General features: G+C 36.5%; 2 protein-coding genes across 4 annotated transcripts; both read left to right on the forward strand.

Annotated features, from left to right (window-relative positions):
- The first annotated feature begins 487 nt into the window (after positions 1–487).
- On the forward strand, positions 488–6,107 carry tgoln2 (trans-golgi network protein 2). Its single transcript, XM_058785867.1, has 4 exons — positions 488–643; positions 1,240–2,147; positions 2,267–2,350; positions 4,489–6,107. Exons 1-4 carry the CDS (start codon positions 595–597, stop codon positions 4,489–4,491), a joined length of 1,044 nt encoding a protein of 347 aa, XP_058641850.1. The 5' UTR covers positions 488–594; the 3' UTR covers positions 4,492–6,107.
- Positions 6,108–8,380: 2,273 nt separating this feature from the next.
- stambpb (STAM binding protein b) lies at positions 8,381–19,897 on the forward strand. Of its 3 annotated transcripts, XM_058784133.1 has the most exons (11): positions 8,397–8,451; positions 8,530–8,613; positions 9,087–9,324; positions 9,668–9,743; positions 9,835–9,930; positions 13,337–13,703; positions 13,794–13,918; positions 16,865–17,002; positions 17,169–17,281; positions 18,010–18,109; positions 18,215–19,897. In XM_058784133.1, the coding sequence occupies exons 3-11, from the start codon at positions 9,119–9,121 to the stop codon at positions 18,269–18,271; spliced, it is 1,278 nt and encodes a 425-aa protein (XP_058640116.1). In that variant the 5' UTR covers positions 8,397–8,451; positions 8,530–8,613; positions 9,087–9,118; the 3' UTR covers positions 18,272–19,897. The 3 variants fall into 3 exon arrangements, with proteins under 3 accessions (XP_058640117.1, XP_058640116.1, XP_058640118.1); XM_058784134.1 differs by having other exon boundaries at positions 8,381–8,613; positions 13,337–13,643; XM_058784135.1 differs by lacking the exons at positions 8,397–8,451; positions 8,530–8,613; positions 9,668–9,743 and having other exon boundaries at positions 9,192–9,324.
- Positions 19,898–20,101: the final 204 nt, after the last annotated feature.

Here is a 20,101-nt window from a genome sequence, read left to right on the forward strand (position 1 = left end):
AAAAAATCTACATCACTATTATTTTTTGAATACTTTATAAAAGAAATTTCTGAGTGTTTGTCAGTGTAGTTTTATTGTGTTCTTTAGAAGAAGAAAAAAATATATGTAGTTCGGAGGGAAGAAGTCAAAAATGGTTGTAATTTAACATAACACTTTTAGAGAAACACATTTGTGTAATCGGAGACTCAAAAGTTACTTACATCTTGTGACAACTAGCCCCAGTCTCCCCAGTATAAATAAATTAAATTAGGGCTTCCTAGGAAATAGTATATAGGCTATATATATATATTTTTCACCATGGCCCATAAAACAATAATTCATTAAATATAATGAAACTTAAATTTTCTAACATGCATCAGGTATTTGCATTTATTTTTATTTTTTATTTATATTATTCTATTTCATTCTCAATCTCAACAATTCTGAATGACAACTAGATGTGTACCTGCAGTCTAGTCCACATTTTCTATCATACCGTGGGGCTTTTGTGTGTAAACACGGAAGTCGTTGTACCGGAATCGCGTTGGCTTCACTGTCAGCGTCGGCGCTTTGTCAAACTCGTGCCGCTGTGTCACTGTATCACTGTCTGAAGCCATGATGCGCTTAACAACGCTGTTTATCGTTGTCCTCTGCTTCTATCAAGGTGAGCCAGTGTATTACACTAGTTATAGTAATATTCGTGTGATGTTAGTTGGATTGGGAGACAATATAGATTGATAAATCTCGTGAAGTGTTTACTTCTAAATCCTTGTCCTGGTGCGCTCTGTATTTGGAAATAAAAAAAAAAGAAAAATCTCTGCTATTAGGCTATCCTACATGTTGTTGGCTAATTATTCACCTAAAGTACGACATTGATTTTCCCCACTTTTGTAATGCGTGAGTTTTTGGGGCAGTTTTTGTGCCTGGATCAACCACATTCCTGCTTTTGAAACTTACGTAAATAGGATTGACTTCCTGTTTGAGGTCGCCATTGTTTACATGTTGTCATATCTGCGCGCGTGTTCCCTATTTACCGTATGCTCTCAGTAAATCGGTAAAAAATGTACAGACAGGTGAAAAATTAAAGCAAAAACCAACATAAAAAGAACAGCATTGTTTCTGCATGTCTGAGGAACTCTACTGGATATAGAGGACATGCTACTTTCAAAATATATTCTTTCATTTGAGGTTTGATGATATTATGAGCTTAAACTGTGTGTTTGCCCAACATTTTATTGTAATTTTTGTTTCATTTTCCAGTTTGCTCCAAAGCACTGCCACGTAGCGCTCCAGGAGAAACTCCCACAGATGAGGTTACACAGGGCAAAATAGATGAACCAAAAGGTAATGACGTGAAAACATCAGAGGATAAGGATCCAGCAAAAACCCCAAAGGAAGAACAGAATAACACACCTGAAGATGAGAAAGTGGATATTAAGGAAAACGAACCTGAAAATCCTGAAGATGACAAAAAAGATGGAAACAATCAAACCCCTCCTGATCCTAATGAAGCAGAAAATATAATCACTGAGGGAAGTGAAAGAAAAGGTGAAGACAAGCCACCTACACCTGCCCCAAATAAAATAGACGATCACCAAAGCCACAATGAAGCTGGTGAAGGTAATGAAGAAGCACCAAAAGAAGATGGTGATGCTAAAGAGAAGGCGACCACAGCTGGACAAAATAAAGATGATGAACCAAAAGACTCTAAACCTGTTGAAGATGGTGGAGAAAAACCAAAAGAGGATGGAACAGGTCAAGAGGAGCATAAAGACGTTGGAGGTGAACTGAGTGGTGAAAAAGGTGACAAGAAGCCGACCATAGCTGACCAAAATGAAGAGGCTGAAGAAAATAACAACCCTGAACCTGAAGATGGTGGAGATGAAACCGATGGCAAGAATGAAGAGAAGACACCTGGACCTGAGATCCCTACAGACGAAGATCAACAAAATGGTGATTCGGCAAATGACCTGGAAGAAGGTGAAGGTACTTTTGATGAACCTTCAAATGAACAGGGTACATTTAACAGCAAAACAGAAAAGAAGGACGGTAACATGAAAAGTTTTCAACCAGAGGAGAATGCAGAAAACAGCCACTTCTTTGCCTATCTGGTCTGTGCTGTTATACTGGTGGCTGTGCTGTATGTCGCCAGCCACAACAAGCGCAAGGTTAGTGGGTCTGTTTGTGCATGCTAGAGACTTTGTGTGATTTTAGTTTTTTACTGCTGTATTTTAAAGATGTCAAATGGCAATTAAATGACAGTCATTTCTTCCACCTTCGCCTGCAGATCATTGCCTTCGTTGTTGAGGGCCGAAGATCAAGAGGCTCACGGAGACCCAAGACATCAGATTACCACAAACTCGACCAAAATGTAAGTAGCGTTACGTACACAGAGCGGGTTAAGACTCCTATCTATTCATTTATTTAAAATCAGACATAAAAAATCATACATAAGACTTTTTTTTTTCTTTGTGCACATTTTCTAAATTAAAATTCCTATTAATAATGTTTTTATCAAGCAGAAAGTAAAAAATCCAGGGTGATAAAACTGTCATAATATCATACTGAAGGAAAAACATTCAAATAAAACCTTAAGCATTTTAAAGAGATCGTGAACTGCCTTTTTTTTTTATTTTGTAGTGTTCTCTGAGGTCCACTTGTAATGTTATCTAGAGTTTACGTCAAAAAACACTATAATTTAGAAGTAATAAGCTATTTTCTGTCCTATTTTTGACCCCCCTCATCAGAACGCTCTGTTTGAATAGGCGTGGCGGATTGTAGACTCGGAAGTAGACGCCCACTGCTGTGATTGGCTAATAGTTGTGTATGTTTGACAGCAGCGTACATTCCTCATAGATGGAGGCTGCAGTGATTTAAGTCAGAAACGCATAAATAACTCAATACGTATCAAACGATCTGTAATAACCAAGCGGCAACCTTCTCTCGTGAAACCAACTCGGAAGTGACTTAAACTGTAATTCGCCAACTGGCCGCTAGACGCTGGCTGCAAAAGGGAGTCGATCCCATAGACTGCCAATGTTAAAATGCCAAACTTTACAGCAGAAAAAAACATGTTTACAGTCTGGTTCAAAAAAATGATTTTGGTCTATATAGCTAATTTTGCCCTTCGTGACAACTGTGAGGGGGGTGAATTTTTTTAACTCGCCTGTTTAAATTATATTGAGCCTTAAAGTTCTGTATAATTAAGAGCGTGGCCAGTTGAGTGACAGGCGGATTGCTGCTGCTGTCACCACTGGTGAGCTAGGTGGGTGTGGTTTCAGCAACCAGCTCCGCCCACGTCCCACTTGTTTGCCCATTTTCGTTATCCGGGAGTGATGCGTGGTGACGCACTTGCCAAGACAGCGACGGCCGACTCCGCCTACTTTGGGCTTCAAAAATGCTCTTCAGAAACCTACGGGTAACGTCAAGGACACTTTTTTTTTTTTTACAGTAACAGGCAAAGTAATGGTGATTACATAATTAAAAACGGTTACTCACACTTGTGTTACAGTATAGTTGGCACAGCATCGTCTTTTAGTTTCAATCTTTTTGAAAATCCTGCTCGAATTGTGCCTTGTTTGTAAACAAATATGCTGTAAAATGAAGTGAACAAAGGACAAAGTTCTTACTGACGCGGTCTGGAGCGTTATTAAAAATAAAGTTCATCAAGTAAAATTTATCGTGTGGTTTCTGCGTAGACCTGCGTTTGTCGCTGTCCAAAAAGTTTTGAAACTTACAGAATGTTTTTATAGCACAACAACCTCTTATATGTCAAAAGATCAGGGAGTTTTGATTTCTCAGTTCATGACCCCTTTAATAAAGCTTTTATATATTTAACAAAACCACTTTGTAGTTTTATAAAAGCTTAGGTCTGCTAAATCAGTCATGTTGTGTGACCAAAATGCATGGAAAGAAAAATAAAATAAAAAACATTTTTATTTTGACAAGACAAAGTTAGTTCAGAAAGTAAAATGTCATGTGTGAAAACTTCCCAAAACATTTATCATATTTGTAAAAAGACTGATTTATTTATAAACTTAAAGGTATTCTCGCATATATTTAAAGTGTTCAAGGAAAATATGTCATCATTATGATGATAATTTCACTTTTTACTTGGTTACACCACTTAACATTCTCTAAAAACGTCAAGTTTATTTTATAAAAGGTTTCCAAAATAATGTGATGTGGATATGTTGTAAGCTATATATACAGTATATATATATTTTTGTCTTTATCAGTTATATTCTTATTTGTCATTAACACAAATGTAAGTTAAACTCAGCTATGGCAACTAAATAAAAAGCTCCTTTATAGTTAAATGTAACCTAATTAGGAACTGCAACATAATACATAATTGAAATCATCTAAATAAAGAAAACATTTGTTGCCACTTTATTACATTACATTATGTAACAGTTTTTACTGCAGTGGAAATTTAGTTTTTAGACCAATCAATTCTCTTACATTTGAATTGAAATTGTATTGAGTGTTCTGTATTCTGTTTTCCAGTGAGAAGACCCAGTCAGATGAGTCAGCGGTGGATGAATCGAAATATTTGAACTGTGATTTTGAAACTTGAATTATCCATAATGAGGCATATATCACCACTCATAAACATTGCACAGCAACTGTCACTAACTCATCCAAAATCTTATTAATTCTCATCCATCCATAGCATGTCAGGTATGTTGAAAACAATGTCTCTTGTAGTTCCAAAACTTGTGGGATGAACTTCAGTCAGGTTTAGAGTGTTACGAACACACCGGTACATATTGTAGATGTTGGTTCTATTTAATTTCCGAGCCGTTTTTGGTAGAGTTACGTACGTGGTTGTCTTTGTTTTTCTTTTTCTCAATTTATTGCTGGGCGAAATGTGTAATACAGAAGGAACCGATATGTATATTTTTGAAAGTATATGTTGGCTGCTTTTTCATGAAGATGAATGATGTTTTATGGGAGATTGGGAATGATTGAGTTTTGAAATGTTCTGAGGGCTGCTGTATCACTTGTTGAAGCTGATTGCACACATTTATGGGACAGGTGAATTCTTTCTACAGGTGTGGATTAGAAAAGGAGTGGCGAGCTTTTGTAATTATGTGAAAGATATTCAGAACACCATGAAAGCATCTTAACTGCTCGGTGAATGCTAAATTAGCTTTGAAGGGCTCAACAAAAAGGATTTGATTTGCTGGCCCAGTCAGACCTGTAGTTCAGATTCATACTTGCCCTTTTCACCGGCCCAACAAAAAAAATAATTTAGTGCGTCAGAAAGAAATGTTTTTATGTTTTTTTTAAATTTTATTAAATGTAATTTTTCTTTAACAAAAAAATATTATAATTTATTAGGGTTTAAAATTGGAAATTAATTGCAAATTTAATTGCACACAGTGTGCACGCTATCTATGCTGCGAGGTGTTTGAGTCTGTTTGTATTGTATTTGAATTTATCAGTCAGTGGTTCGGTTGTGGTTTTCTAAATGGACTGCGTTTGGACACTTTGAGGAAAAAAAAACACTTCAGCCCTGTTTCTGACAAGTTGCACTTTTCATTCTTCTTAAATCTTTGACTCAAGTGACTTTAATGTTGAAAGAAGCCATCCAGTTCTGCAGGCAGTCCACTGTTTAGTTGATGAAGAAACCACCGTTGTTGTTTGCAGCAGTCAATGGTGCATTTGAAAGAAGATTGTTTTTGGTGTACAGTAGGATTATAATTACCCACGCTGGATTTATGAAGCAAGATTTCTGTGCCAAATCTAGATAATTCCCAGGAGTGAGAAACAAACGGATATATATTCATACTCCCCTTGATCCTAAAAGTGGGAAATATTGTGGATGTTTTATTTGGTGCGATTTAAAACATTATCACACTCCTGGTGTGCCTACTGTGATTCCCGCTCTATTCTCTGTTAAGCCTGTGATTGATGATTTGACATTTAATCAGTGGCTTTGCACATCCATTTTCTTGAAATTCTGGACCTATTTTGAATTATTACGTGGGTAAAAATATATGAATGGGATTTAATTTGCCTATTTACTGTGGTCAATCTTTTATCACTATTGAAACTTTTTCACAAGTGATATTCTTTCTACGCTGAAAAGAAATGGAATAAAGGTTTGATTTTTCCTCTGACTGGTCTCTTCTTGTCACCTGGGTTATTATTGTAAACTAACACTAAAAAGCTAAACCAAAAACTTCAATAAACATTACCTGAAATTAAAAATAAATACTTCAACATTTTTTTTAATTCAACGTTGTAAGTTGAGGTACTAAAATAAAGCTAAATAAACCTCTTAATTTTATTTAAATTTAAATAACTACATATAAAAAACTAATATATAAACTGCCAGTCAAAAGTTTTTGAACAGTAAGATTTTTAATGTTTTTAAGGAATTCTCTTTGCTCACCAAGGCTGAAATACAGCCAAAGCAGTAATATTGTGAATGTGAAATATTTTTACTATTTAAAATAACTGCTTTCTATTTGAATATATTTTAAAATGTAATTTATTCCTGTGATGCAAAGCTGAATTTTCAGCATCATTACTCCAGTCTTCAGTGTCACATGATCCTTCAGAAATCATTCTAATATGCTGATTTGCTGTTCAAGAAACATTTTTATTATTATTTTTATCAATATTTAAAACAGTTGAGTACATTTTTTTGAGTACACAGGATTCTTTGATGAATTGAAAGATCCGAAGCTCAGCATTTATGTGAAATGAAAAGCTTTTGTAACATTATGCATTATACTATTCAAAAGCTTGGAGTCAGTATAATTTTTTTTTTTATTTGGAAAGAAATTATAGAAATTTTAATTTAGTAAGGATGCTTTAAATTGATCAAAAGTGTTACAAAATGTTGCAAAAGATTTCTGGATTTCTGAACTTTCTATTCATCAAAGAAACCTGAATAAATTCTACTCAGCTGTTCTCAACATAATAATAATAAATGTTTTTTCAGCAGCAAATCAGAATATTAGAATGATTTCTGAAGGATCATGTGACTGGAGTAATGATGCTAAAAATTCAGCTTTGAAATTTTAAAACATTCAAACAGAACAGTTAACTTTTTCAAACTTTTACTGTTTTTGCTGTACTTTGGATCAAATAAATGGTGAGCAGAAGAGAATTCTTTAAAAAACATTAATAATAAATAAATAATAATAATGCATTTTATTTGTAATGCGCTTTTCTTAAACCCAAAGCGCTGCAGAAAAACTAAAACACAAAAAGAACAATACAAAAATACAAAAAATTTAATTAAAAACAACCTTAAATAAATGTGTCTTAATCAACTTTTTAAAGTGATCTAGGGTTGGTGCATTTCTGATATTAAAAGGAAGTGCATTCCATAATTTGGGGGCTTTGAATGAAAAAGCTCTTTCCTCCATAGGCTTAAGTTTGCAGGGGGGCTGATAAAGTAAAAGAGAACTGGCAGAGTGGAGAGAGCGAAGATACTCTGGTGCAGTCCCATATGTGTTAAAATTAGAATTTGAAAATCAATCCTAGCATTGAAAGCACAGGTGTAATGTGTTCCCGTGGAGTAAGCACACCAGCAGCAGAATTTTGAATGTACTGCAGCCTGTTAAGAGGCTAAAAACGTCAAAAGCACACAAAATTACTAAAACTAAAAGTTTGAATGAATACACGAAATATAAAATAAAATTCAAATTATTAACAAAAACTATAATGACACTAAAATAACATTGACCTGAATGTAAACATTTAAATAATAATATAAAACCCTAAAATATAAAAAATTTAAAAGTTTAATAATAATTAACTGCAACGGATCTCATCATTAAAACTCAAGAGCAGAATCTTTTGCAGCAACACAGGTGTATAATCCCTGCTAAAAAAACCTAAAACAATAGAAGCCCAATAGAAACTATAACAGAAATTCTAATTAAAATACCATTATAAACCATTAGCTTTTTCCAGTAAAACCATTACAAAATTCCTCTTTGTAGTGTGTTTTGGGCATTTTCCAATAGGATTTAACATCCCACCAATAGAATCCATCACATACCAGTAGACACCATTATAGTTTCCATTAAAACCAATACAATTCCCATTATAACAAACCATTAAATTTTCTATTGTTTTTATAGCAGGGATCACTTACTGTCATAGAACAGTAGGTAATATTTACTGCAGTGCCTTAAAAACCTGAGAAAAGTCCGCCATAAAAATGTCTATATTTTGCATTCATTTCCCATTTAATACAACATTATTTGTAACATAATAATAATAAATTAATTCTGTTGTTTTAACAACAGCAATGACCCCATTAATTTTGCTTCCTGGGTTATTGGCAGTAAGTAAACAGTAAAAAAGTTTATCAGTTACATATTAACTGGCACACCTTGAATCGTGAAAACCTTCCTCATGGTGGAAACACAGCAGAGTCTGTCAACAGAGAGACACCAGACTGATCTGAGAGCGGCGGCTGGTTGCGTCATACAGGAAGAGGAAGTGAGTGAGTGCTGGAGATTAAAGCGGAGAGGATGGATACAGAGCCATTAAACGCGATTTAACGCGCCTTTATTTCAGTGAAATAGAGTTAAAGGCGATGGACGAGTTTCCCCAGCTAATGTGATCGTGATCTGGAAAACAGAGACTGTCGTTATTACCACGGTAAGACTTTATAAAGCTTTGTAATCTAACATTAGCCAGCTACAGTTAGCTGCACGAATACATAATCATCATACTGTATCACAACAATTCACCTTTTTGAAAAAATAAATCAAAAAAGGCGGCTCCAGCTGTTGGTTATTTTGGAATATGATACAAAATAAAGTAAAGTGAGTTTTTGAATGTGATATATCACTTGTTTGGAGCTGTAAAACTTTATTTTATCTTTATGCGATACAATATGTCAGCGCAGTCAATAGTATTATTTGTTCACTACTTATTAGTGAGTATAATATAAACTACTAAGTAAGAGTATATGAATTTTGCTACTGTACCTTTAAGACTTATATGTAAACGAATGTGTCATTCATTAAGTTGATATAGTTGCATAGTAAATCTGTGATTATTATCTGAATTATTTCATTCACTAAATGAAATCCAGTTTTGTTTGTAATGTGTCCTCATTTGTATCACAGGGTTGGAGGCGTAGATTGAGGACGTTGGCCACATGATGTTGGACCACGCCGATGTGAGTTTGACCCCAGATGAACGGGTGCGAGCCTTGACCAAGAAGGGCAGCGCGGTGGACATGAACGAGGCAGTGCCCGTCCGCCGATACTTCCGCTCGGGTATGGAGATGATCCGCATGGCCCACGTGTACGCCGAGGAGGGCAACACAGAGCACGCCTTTGTCCTCTACAACAAATACATCACGTAAGAAGACCTGAATGCCGCTCTAGCTCCATCTGTTGCATTTTAAACAGACACTTTAACAGAAAGTTCTTTGATCATTTATTGACCTTCATGTCATTCCAAACTTGTGTGACTTTCTTTATTACTTATTCTGAGATTTGAAAAAAGTCTCAGTGTTTTACTGCAAAAGAAAGAAATTAAAATGGGTTGGGAACAACATGGGAGTGAGTATATTATGACATAATGTTAATTTTTGGGTGGAGTATCACTTTAACTTTAATGGGAGTCTCCGTTATGTGTGTAATGTTGGTAATATCCAGTTTTCTTATAACAGGTTTAACTCAGGTTCTTTTTAACCCACCAGGCTTTTTATTGAAAAGCTCCCCAAGCATCCAGAATATAAGCTGTCTAATATTTCTGAGAAGAAGGAGACTTTAAGGGTAACATAGTCTAGTGAACTCTGGATCGATAATCTCAAATTTTCATCATACCATGTTAGTTGTCTCAATTTTGCTGTTGTTCCTCACACAGAAGCTAAAGGAGACCGCTTTTCCTCAAGCAGAGCAGCTAAAGAAACATTTACGGAGGAGATATGAGAAAGAATATGCTGAGTTCATCAGCAAAAAGGTGAGACATGTTTTCCAAACATTAACAAAGCTTTTCATGGAATAAAAGCAAAACCGATGAAACCATTTCCCCCCCCCCCTCACATTGTTTTTATGACAGTTTAACACATTTTCCCAATTTTGTTTACAGTAATGCATTTGTTTTTCCCCAAATTCCAGTAATTTTATTGTAATTCCGTAATTCTAGCATATACAATATATTTTTTGTTACCATGGAGATCCCCAGAGCCCCCCAATCCCCAGTTACCACAAAAAAAAGTTAAATTCTATATAGCCTGTTTGTGTTTGTGTTTGTGTGTGTGTGTGTATGTAGTTGTCAATTTTTTTCACAATTTGTGAAAATTAAAATAACTTTTTACACAAAACGTACTATATTACTTTAATGAATATCCAATGAGACTATTGAGAGTCACAATACAATGAATTTATTTATTCATTTTACTACTATTTCATTTAAAAAAAAAAATAGTATTAGTCTAATAGGGATGCAATGTTTCATTCAACTCACAATGCGGTACGATTCATGATACTGATTTTACAATATGATTTTCTCACTATTTTTTTTTAATGAGATTTATGACAAATGAAAAGGTGTACTGTCCTTTTATTATTGCTTGGACAAAATGCTGCACATTTCTTTGCAAAATTGAAATATGCCAAAAAATAAAACTCAATATTAAATTTTAAAACAAAACCCAAATCAAATAAATAAGTAACACAAATAAAAGAAATCTGTTCATATAAACAAACTAAGGTTTTGCCTATGCTCTTTCTATATAAAATTAGAGGCAACCACTGTTTTTTAATCACAATCCAAACATGAGCAGTTTTTAATCTAAATTAGGTTGTATAGACCAATTTCCTGTTAGTAAACATTGTGACGTTTTTCTGTGGGCGGAGCTTCGGTGGTGGCAGAAAGATCCCCCTGACCGCTTCACTAACGCTAGCTATGAAGTCTGTTAGCTTGTTTTTTTAACAATAACTAAAGAAATTCCGATTTTATCTGCATATGTAAGGTCACTCTCTGTCCGGGACCGCGTTATTTGAAAAGGTTAACTTTAACGGACGGAACCAGATTGGCCAACCTGTACTCACTCAAAGGATGGTCGATCTGACAGGATTACCTCCGGTTGAGTGACTCACATCTAACCTGTATAGTAAAGACAAACTCACCGTGTCTATCTAGTCATGAAGATGTAATGTATTTTTCAATTTCAGCAGGCAACTATTTTTACAGCTACATTATTATTTCAGCCACAATTACTCATAACAATGTATATAACTTACAATTACACATGATTATGCATATAAATCGTCAGTTTGTTGTTTTACACACATGCACACATACATTATTTCATACACGACATAGTACTGAGATCCATAAGAAATCTTTAGACGTGCCCATAACAACAAAAGACAATACTTTATTGAACCTTTTCTGATAAGAAGTGTGCGCTGCAAATGTGAGCATTTTTGACGATCGTTTCTGTCCAGTCTGCTCGTTTTATTGCATTTAACCAGCAGCAGGTATGCGTTAAAATTTCATTTTCAATATTTCAAAATTCTGATAAGAAAAATCAACTGGTCATTCTCTCTTTTGAGTTTATCCCCACACCCCCTCCTCAGAATGGACAAACTCACTATAGTTGAGTTAAATCGAGTTATAAAGTCGTAAATGCATTTGCGAGAAAGAAAGTCTCAAAAGAATTGAACCAAAGAACCAAAATAGGTAACGTTAAATGTAAAATGTTGTAGGTTTAAATAGTATTTCATGCTGTAACTGTAGGCCAAATATAATATATTCCCTATGAACTGCATATGTGAATATTATGTGTAGACCAATTGTTTAAATCAAATTTATGCTTCAAAAGTAGAGTAATCATAGCAGGTTTCATTCATTCTGTAAACGTCTGCGTTTAGCTTCAAATGGCGTTTTTGACGACCGTATTCTATAAAAATGAAAAGGGAGATGGGAGACCTCCTGGGAAAACTAGGTAGCTGTTGGAAGAGGTGTTAGTGAGGCCAGCAGGGGGTGCTTACCCTGTGGTCTGTGTGGGTCCTAATGCCCCGGTATAGTGACGGGGACACTATACTGTAAAAAGCACCGTCTTTCGGATGAGACGTTAAACCAAGGTCCTGACTCTCTGTGGTCATTAAAAATCCCATGGCACTTCTCGTAAAAAGTAGGGGTGTAACCCCGGTGTTCTGGCCAAATTCCCTCCACTGGCCCTTGTCAATCATGGCTTCCTAATAATCCCCATCCACTTGATTGGCTCTATGACCCTCTCTCCTCTCCACCTGTAGCTGGTGTGTGGTGAGCACACTGGCGCAGTTGTCCTGTGGCTGCTGTCGCGTCATCCAAGTGGATGCTGCACACTGGTGGTGGTTGAAGAGAGACCCCCCACATGATTGTAAAAGCGCTTTGGGTGTACGGCAATACACAAAGCGCTATATAAAATGCATCATTCATTCATTCATTCATTCAAAGGCACAACAGTACATTTTATCTCTTATTCTGTGGATTTTTCCCGTTTCACTCCGCTTGTTACCGTGTGTTTCTGCCACTGCAATGCGCATGCAGCTGCGAGTGACGTAACTGTGACGTCTATGCGAAATTGGTCTATAATTTCAAGATTTGAAGCTAAAACGGCAGACGGGCTGAATGAAAATGCAAGTTCACTCTCTGACAGCAGGTGGCGCTTATGGAACAGCAGCGACCCAGCGTTTCCTTGGTTACTGCTTACTGTAATATGCATTATAGAATACCCAAGACGTGTCACTCGTATAGTTTTGAATGGGGAAAAATGCATCGCTCAATATGGCCGCTCTATCAAACGAAGCCTCGCCTTCAGAGCAAAAGAGCCAATCCCTAATCGGTAAAGTCAGCGCGTCACTGGAGCTGCCGTTAAAAGTCCCGGTTTCTTTAAAAAGAGTTAGCGTTCTGAGACGTGTTTTAAATGCTATTTGAACAAAATAAACAACATTTATGATAGTTGTTGTCAGATTTCACTGGTGATTTCAAATATGAAATTTTATCGTAAGTGTGGCGAAGTTTTGAAGAATTTGATGTTTCCCTGTGGATGAGGATGGGGATGACCATTCAAAGATGTTAAAGGGACTTTGATTATACACAGACAAGATGAAAAGAAAATACCATCTAAACTTTTCTGAAGGCAGTCAGTTCCCCTCAGAGATGCATTCATATAAACTCTGATTGTATCGCAATTCGTTTAACATCTCATCCGACTTGAATTGTCTCGCATTTGTTTGGGGGGCATCGTTACATCCCTAGTCTAATTTCCATATACATTATTGATGTGTTTGGTGTGATTCATTTCAAACTTAAAGATGCACATGGTTTTTTTCACCTTGGTCAGTCTTATGAGTGTGGTTCTGTCGTCTGCTAGCGTGCAGAAGATCAGGTGCTGGAGCGGGAGATGTCTCGGCAGCGTGAGCTGGAGGCGGAGAGGCGGCGTGTGGCGGACATGCAGAGGAGGCAGCTGGAGCAGGAGCAGTTCAGCATGTTTGAGGAGATGATCCGGCAGCAGGACCGTCAGCACCGCGTCAATGAGTTCAACACACCAGCGCCCCACCAAGACGACACACTGCTCATCCCTGGGATCCAGGGTCCCCCTCTGCCCTACCTAGAGTCCCCCACTCCCCCTCAGAGTCCACAGTACCCCTCGGCCAATCACAACGCTCCGTCAGCTCCCGGTACGGCTGCACCCCCGACCTTTGACCGCTCCCTTAAACCGGGTCACCTCAGTAACAACAGTACGGCTTTGCCTTCAATCCTCAGCAAACATAGAGCAGCCTCTAGTTCTGTGTTTTCAGGTTGTTACGGTGTTTCTCTTTGTGTTTCAGCTACATTGGTCGATGGTTTACGGCAGATCGCTGTTCCTGCTGAGCTTTGCGGCAAATTTCTGCGATTGGCCAATAACAACACCATAAGAGCAGTGGAAACCTGTGGGATACTCTGTGGGAGACTGGTATGACTTTGTGACATGATTTATCATTCCTTTATTATGATTTTGTACCATAATTGAATGTTGCGAGTCACCTAAATTTTGCCTGTTACCAGGCTCAATGTGATTCGCTAAAGGCTTGTCAGACCAAGATGAATGTTTGCCTAAAAAATTTGCTGTGATAAACATTTAAACTTGAATAAACAGCTGTTAAAGGCATAGTTCATCCCAAAACGAAAATTTACTGGTAATTTACTCGCGCTCAGGCCATCCAGGTTGTTGGTGACTTTTTTTTCTTCTGTAGAACAGCAAAGAAAATGTTTGACCCAAACCATGGTCTTTGGTGATTTATAATATGTAGGTCAGCGGCTACCGGCGCTTTGAGACTCAAAAAAGCATATCAGGCAGCACAAAATTAATACCAGTGGCCCCTGATGATATATTGAGGTCTTATGAAGTGAAACGATCAGTCTGTGCAAGAAACTGCGCATTATTTACAACCTCAGGCTACAGGAAAATCCAGTTCTTTTCCTTGAACTGGATCTTTCGGACAGTTTGCTTCTGGTTCACATAATTGTTTCACCAGTTAATTTACATAATCATGCAATGTCACATATACCCAATGATGTCGTGTATACCCAATTATGTCTAAATATAAAATATGAACATATAAAATGAATGAACTAGTCTTAATAAACTCACCTTTTTACATAATGAGAAACCATAAAAACTGTCATTTCGCCACTTCATTCAAGTGCTCGGTTCATACATGCTCGTAACAGCAGCTTATCGGTTCTTCAGTCTAAACTTTTTCTTCAATTCAGTGACTTTTGGAGGAACTGGAGCACTGAATGAGTTGGCAAAACCCAGCATCACAGGATCATACGCCGGTATTTTGGCTCATTTCGAGTCGGAGTGACTGTCAGGCGTCCGAAAGTGAGTTTTGATTGAGTAACTTGTAGATCTGTGCTGCTCGAGCTGCAAACTGTTTCAGATGGTTCAGTCCGATTTGGTGAACTGGTTCATCCAATAAATTCTTAGTTTTCTCCTGTTTTCTTTTTAACGACATTCACTCTATATAGAATCTAAAGTGTAACTATAGAAAGTAGCATAGAGAAGATGCATAGCAGTTTAGTACTCAGAGCTGGGTAGTAACTGATTACATGTAATCTGGATTACGTAATCAGATTCCAAAAATTAAGTACTTGTAATTAGAGTAAGTTACATTTTAAAATACTCGTAATCAGACTACAGTTACTTTTTTTTGGATTACATATTATTCAAACAATAGCAATAGATTATTCATCATTCATTGATTCTCCCTAATTTCTCTTTTTCATCGTTTAAATTTTCCTTTCTAAAATAGTCTACCGATTTATGTATGTGTGTATATATATATATATATATATATATATATATATAAGTCCAGTTTTGTGGACATTCACACATAGACTAGTCATTAGTCAGGTGGCGACAGCATTTGACCACTGGATTTACAAAAAATCATTTCAGGTTTAAGAAGGGTTTCAACATTGCATCAGCTACTGATGGACACATTCATTGTTATTTAAATTACTACTCTGTAGGTTTTTTTAACCATGTATTATTAATTATAACTAATTAAAATGCACATATTCATGTTATTTCTTGGTTACATGTAATCATCTAAACCTTATTCACCAAATATATTTGCTTTAAGTACCCCTGAGATTTTAAAATAAATATTTCAATAATTAATTATCACATTTGCATGTTCACGGTTTCTTTGATGTTGATCAATGACCTCATGGCATGCAGGTAAATAAAAATATTTAATCTTTTTTTAGTAAGTGTTTTATTTAAAACAACGACTATAGAAATACAAAGACAGTTCACTTAGGAATGGGAGAAACTGCAACGCGCAATATGGAGGAATAGTCCCACTTTCTAAATGAAAGAGCCACATTTCCCATAGAAACCTGACTAGACCAGCCAATGCACATGCGCTGTATAAGCACGTTATGACTCCGCATGCGCATTGCCTGGTCTAGACTGAAAAATAAGCTTTTTAAACACTATTTGAGCATAAGAAACAGCATTCATGGGGCAATTAATTTCAGCGAGCAGTTTTTGAGATTTCAGGATTCCCCTGTTCATTAAGATAGGTCTTGTACGAGCTGCCCGGGACGTTGCAAATATGGCCGCTGAGTGAAGAGACTTTGCTCGAAAGGGAGTTTGTTTTAAAATGATTTATTTTCATTTTAATTTTTATGATTTAATTAATTGTCAGCTTTTCATTAAACTCACAACCCCCCTGCAGTTCCTTTACGAACCCTAGTTTGGGAAACCTTGATATAATATAATGTTTAATGCACTTCATGTTGTTAATTACAGTGAATGGAACAAGTTTTCTTACTCTTTGCATTTTTTACATCATTATGGTACAAGATAATGCTATCTATGTTATGCTAAATCTATGTTATAAACGAGTTAAATCAGAAGTAATCCAAAAGTAATCTGATTATATTACCTAAAATGTGTAATATAACGGATTACGTTACTGACTACAATTTGTAATGTGGAATCAGTAACGGATTACAATTCAAGTAATCTACCCAGCACTGTTAGTACTTATGAGACCTTGTCACAGAAAGACTTGATATTTGCTACACTAATCAGACTGAGTCTGACAGACAGACAGACAGACAGACAGATAGACAGACAGACAGACAGACAGACAGACAGACAGACAGACAGACAGACAGACAGACAGACAGATAGATAGACAGACAGATAGACAGATAGACAGACAGACAGATAGACAGATAGATAGATAGATAGCTAGATAGACACTCAGACAGACAGACAGACAGATAGATAGATAGATAGATAGATAGATAGATAAAACCCTTTTAATACAGTTCTTGGATAAGCTTTTACCAATACAGTGCTTTAAGACATCTGACGAGAGTGTTTGTGTGCCTGTTGCAGAACAGGAACGCATTCACGGTGACACATGTGATTGTGCCGAAGCAGTGTGGAGGTCCAGATTACTGTGATACAGAGAATGAAGAGGAGCTGTTTCTGGTGCAGGACCAGTACAACCTCATCACACTGGGCTGGATACATGTGAGTCGCAACCTTGCATCACGCTTCTGCCTTCTCTTGCTATATAACTGATATGAACCACAAATATGTAATAGCATGTAATATTTTAAAATGATCAATGAGAAAATAATCATTTTGAAATGGAGTCTTACTGCAGTCATCATTCAGATGTCGCTCTGCTCCACAGACTCACCCCACTCAAACAGCCTTCCTGTCCAGCGTTGACCTGCATACTCACTGCTCATACCAGATGATGCTGCCGGAGTCCATTGCCATCGTCTGCTCTCCCAAATTCAATGAGTAAGTCCAGTCATGAGAAAGATGAAAGCAGTGGCAGCACAAGTGAGATGCAATGGCCCCAAAAACTATCTGGACACTTAAAAGGATAGTTCACCCAAAAATCAACATTCTGTCATTAATTACTCACCTTCATGCCATTTCAAAACAGTAAGACCTTCGTTCATCTTCAGAACACAAATTAAGATATTTTTGATGAAATCTGAGAGCTTTCTGACCCTCCATAGACAGCAATGAAACTGACACGTTCAAGTGGTGACCCATTCTCTGAATTTGTGCTCTGCATTTAACCCATCCTAAGTGCACACCTAAGTTCCAAATTTCTGGAAATTTCTCTATTTATAATATATATTTTTATACACTTGAAGCTCTAAAAATTTTATTTCTGAGAAATTGCTATTTGGGAGTAAACAAAACAAAAATGTTATCACAAATGACTAAAAAAACTATTTGATTGTCTGTTTTTTTTTAAGTTGGAAAAGTCATGGAAATTAATAATCCTAAAAAGCCATGGGAATTTCTGTATTGAGTATACATTTTAAGGGATGTCCATCTTTAAAATATTTGTTTGCTTAGAAATTCCTGAGGAAAAAAACTGAACATTTGTCAAAAACATGATCTCTTGATCGTAATATAAAAAGTTTGAAAATGAAAGTGAAATGAGGGCCTGGGAGTCAGAACTCTTGAGAAGCGCTGATGTAGTACTGATGTTGACATGTGCACCTCTCCAGGACGGGCTACTTCAGGCTGACAGACTACGGCATGGAGGAGATCTCAACCTGCACTCAGAAAGGCTTTCATCCGCACCCCAAAGAACCTCCTCTTTTTACTGTAAGTGACATCAACCTCTATTATTTACCTGTGTTTTAAAAGGGCATAAGCATTATGTTTCATGAATCATATATGATAAATAGTTTTTTTGTTTTTTTTCCTCAGGGTGGCAACCACATTAGAATCACAGAAGACACTGTATCAATGCTAGACCTGCGATGATCCGTCTCTGGTGTTCACACAGCGGTACCATGAAGCTTATTTTTTTAATCTGTCCTCGCTAACTCCTCTGATGGACTCGCTCTCGTATGGCACCAGCTTTCACTGGTGGTGGGTTTCCTACAGACAGACACTCATCTAAAACAAGCAATTTTTGGGAAATATGAAGACACTAACTGAAGCAGCGTCTTTTATGACATCCGTTGGGAGCTCAGGAACGCAAACACCTCCACAGGACTGCAGCCCATCCGTTTCGGTTTGCTTTGTCCTAATGATCTAGTGAGCCGTACGCAAATGTTTTGTTGCCCTCCAAGTTTATTTATGCTCTTAGTGACGTCTCACACACTAACATATCACATCTGCAGAAACAACATTAAAACAAAGGGTTTTATAAACTACTGAGTATTTTTGGTAAAAGCTGAACGGGTCACTCCTGCAGGGCTGCACCTGTCATGAACCCGATTATCAGCTTAATTTCTTATATATTTTCTAAAAGCAACTTCATTTTTGGTAACAATAATCAGTCCATGATGTTGAATTCTCGGTTCTGATTGGTTGACAATGTGATGGGCCGTTCACACAGAATACGTTTTTGCATTTAAAAATGTGAGACACATGACAGTAGAACAAAAGAATGCAAGGTTTTTGTATTTGTATTATGTATTTAAAACTGTGTTGAGCGAGACACTGAAAAAGACACGAGCACAACGGTAAAAGAGGCGTTACACGCATTTAAAAACATGAAACGGCTGTAAGGATGAAAAAAAAAAAAAGCAAAGTAGAGATTTTTTTTATTCATTTATTTGAACTACTTTTAACTTGAGCCATGCTTTTAGAACAGAATTGCTGTCAGAATTCTGAGTTTATATTTCAATAGTTTTTTTCCCTCAGAATTGAGTTTACACCTCGTGAGTTTGTCTCACAATTCTGAGGTTACATCTCACTGTTCTGTTTATATCACAATTCTAGAATAGAATAGAGTTTACATCTCGCAATTCTTTTTTTCCCTCAGAATTATGTTTACACCTTGTGTCTGTCTATCTCTATTCTGAGTTCATATCTCACAATTCTGACATTTTTTCCCTCAGAATTCTAAGTTTACACATCGCGAGTTTATATCTTACAATTTTGACTTATTTCCTAAGAATTCTGAGTTTGCAATCTCACAAGTTTATATCTCATAATTCTGAATTTTCTTCTCAGAATTGAGAAAAACAGAATTGTGAGATAGAAACACAGAACTGCAAGAAATAAAATGAGATAAAAGCAGCAATTAGGGTTTTTCTATCTCATGGTGGAAACAAGCTTCTATACTATACAGAGCTAGGTTTAACTTGAGCATTGTGAATGTAGAATGGCGTGTCATTTGCCATGTGTCTTGACAAGCGAGCGCCACCATCAAACGTCCATCTAGCACATATTTGCATAAAATATGGAAAAGCAGCGCATTGGAATGCAAAAACGTGTTCTTTGTGAACGGGTTTGTTTTGTATGCAAACAGTTGTACAGTTTCATATCAGGGAAAGGAGGAAGCAGTTAAATTAGCAAAAGCCTCTTCAGCTTGTGTTTTATGAATGAGACGAGTTATATAGATGTATTTGTGGTGAAGGTGATAAAGGCCGAATGATTGATGACGGGCCGCTGAATTATTAATACTTAACGCACACATTGTGTATTAATTAATTCAATAGTCTGTTCTTCCTTACTGTAACCCATATCATTACGTATTTGACTGGTAACTTTCCATGTCACATTGTTTATTACAGTTTTCCCTCTTTTAAAGTACGACCTGATATAGAAATCAGTCAAACACTAAAGAAACTGTGACAGACA

The sequence above is a fragment of the Onychostoma macrolepis genome, chromosome 08 (genome assembly GCF_012432095.1).
Source record: "Onychostoma macrolepis isolate SWU-2019 chromosome 08, ASM1243209v1, whole genome shotgun sequence".
NCBI classification, from domain to species: Eukaryota; Metazoa; Chordata; class Actinopteri; order Cypriniformes; family Cyprinidae; genus Onychostoma; species Onychostoma macrolepis.

Coding starts and splice junctions, on each gene's coding strand:
- stambpb (XM_058784133.1), top strand. CDS start 9,119: ATGATGTTGGACCACGCCGATGTGAGTTTGACCCCAGATGAACGGGTG. Junction 9,931..13,336: donor CTGAGTTCATCAGCAAAAAG/GTGAGACATGTT, acceptor GTCGTCTGCTAG/CGTGCAGAAGATCAGGTGCT. Junction 13,704..13,793: donor GGGTCACCTCAGTAACAACA/GTACGGCTTTGC, acceptor TTTGTGTTTCAG/CTACATTGGTCGATGGTTTA.
- tgoln2 (XM_058785867.1), top strand. CDS start 595: ATGATGCGCTTAACAACGCTGTTTATCGTTGTCCTCTGCTTCTATCAA. Junction 644..1,239: donor TGTCCTCTGCTTCTATCAAG/GTGAGCCAGTGT, acceptor TTCATTTTCCAG/TTTGCTCCAAAGCACTGCCA. Junction 2,148..2,266: donor CCAGCCACAACAAGCGCAAG/GTTAGTGGGTCT, acceptor CTTCGCCTGCAG/ATCATTGCCTTCGTTGTTGA.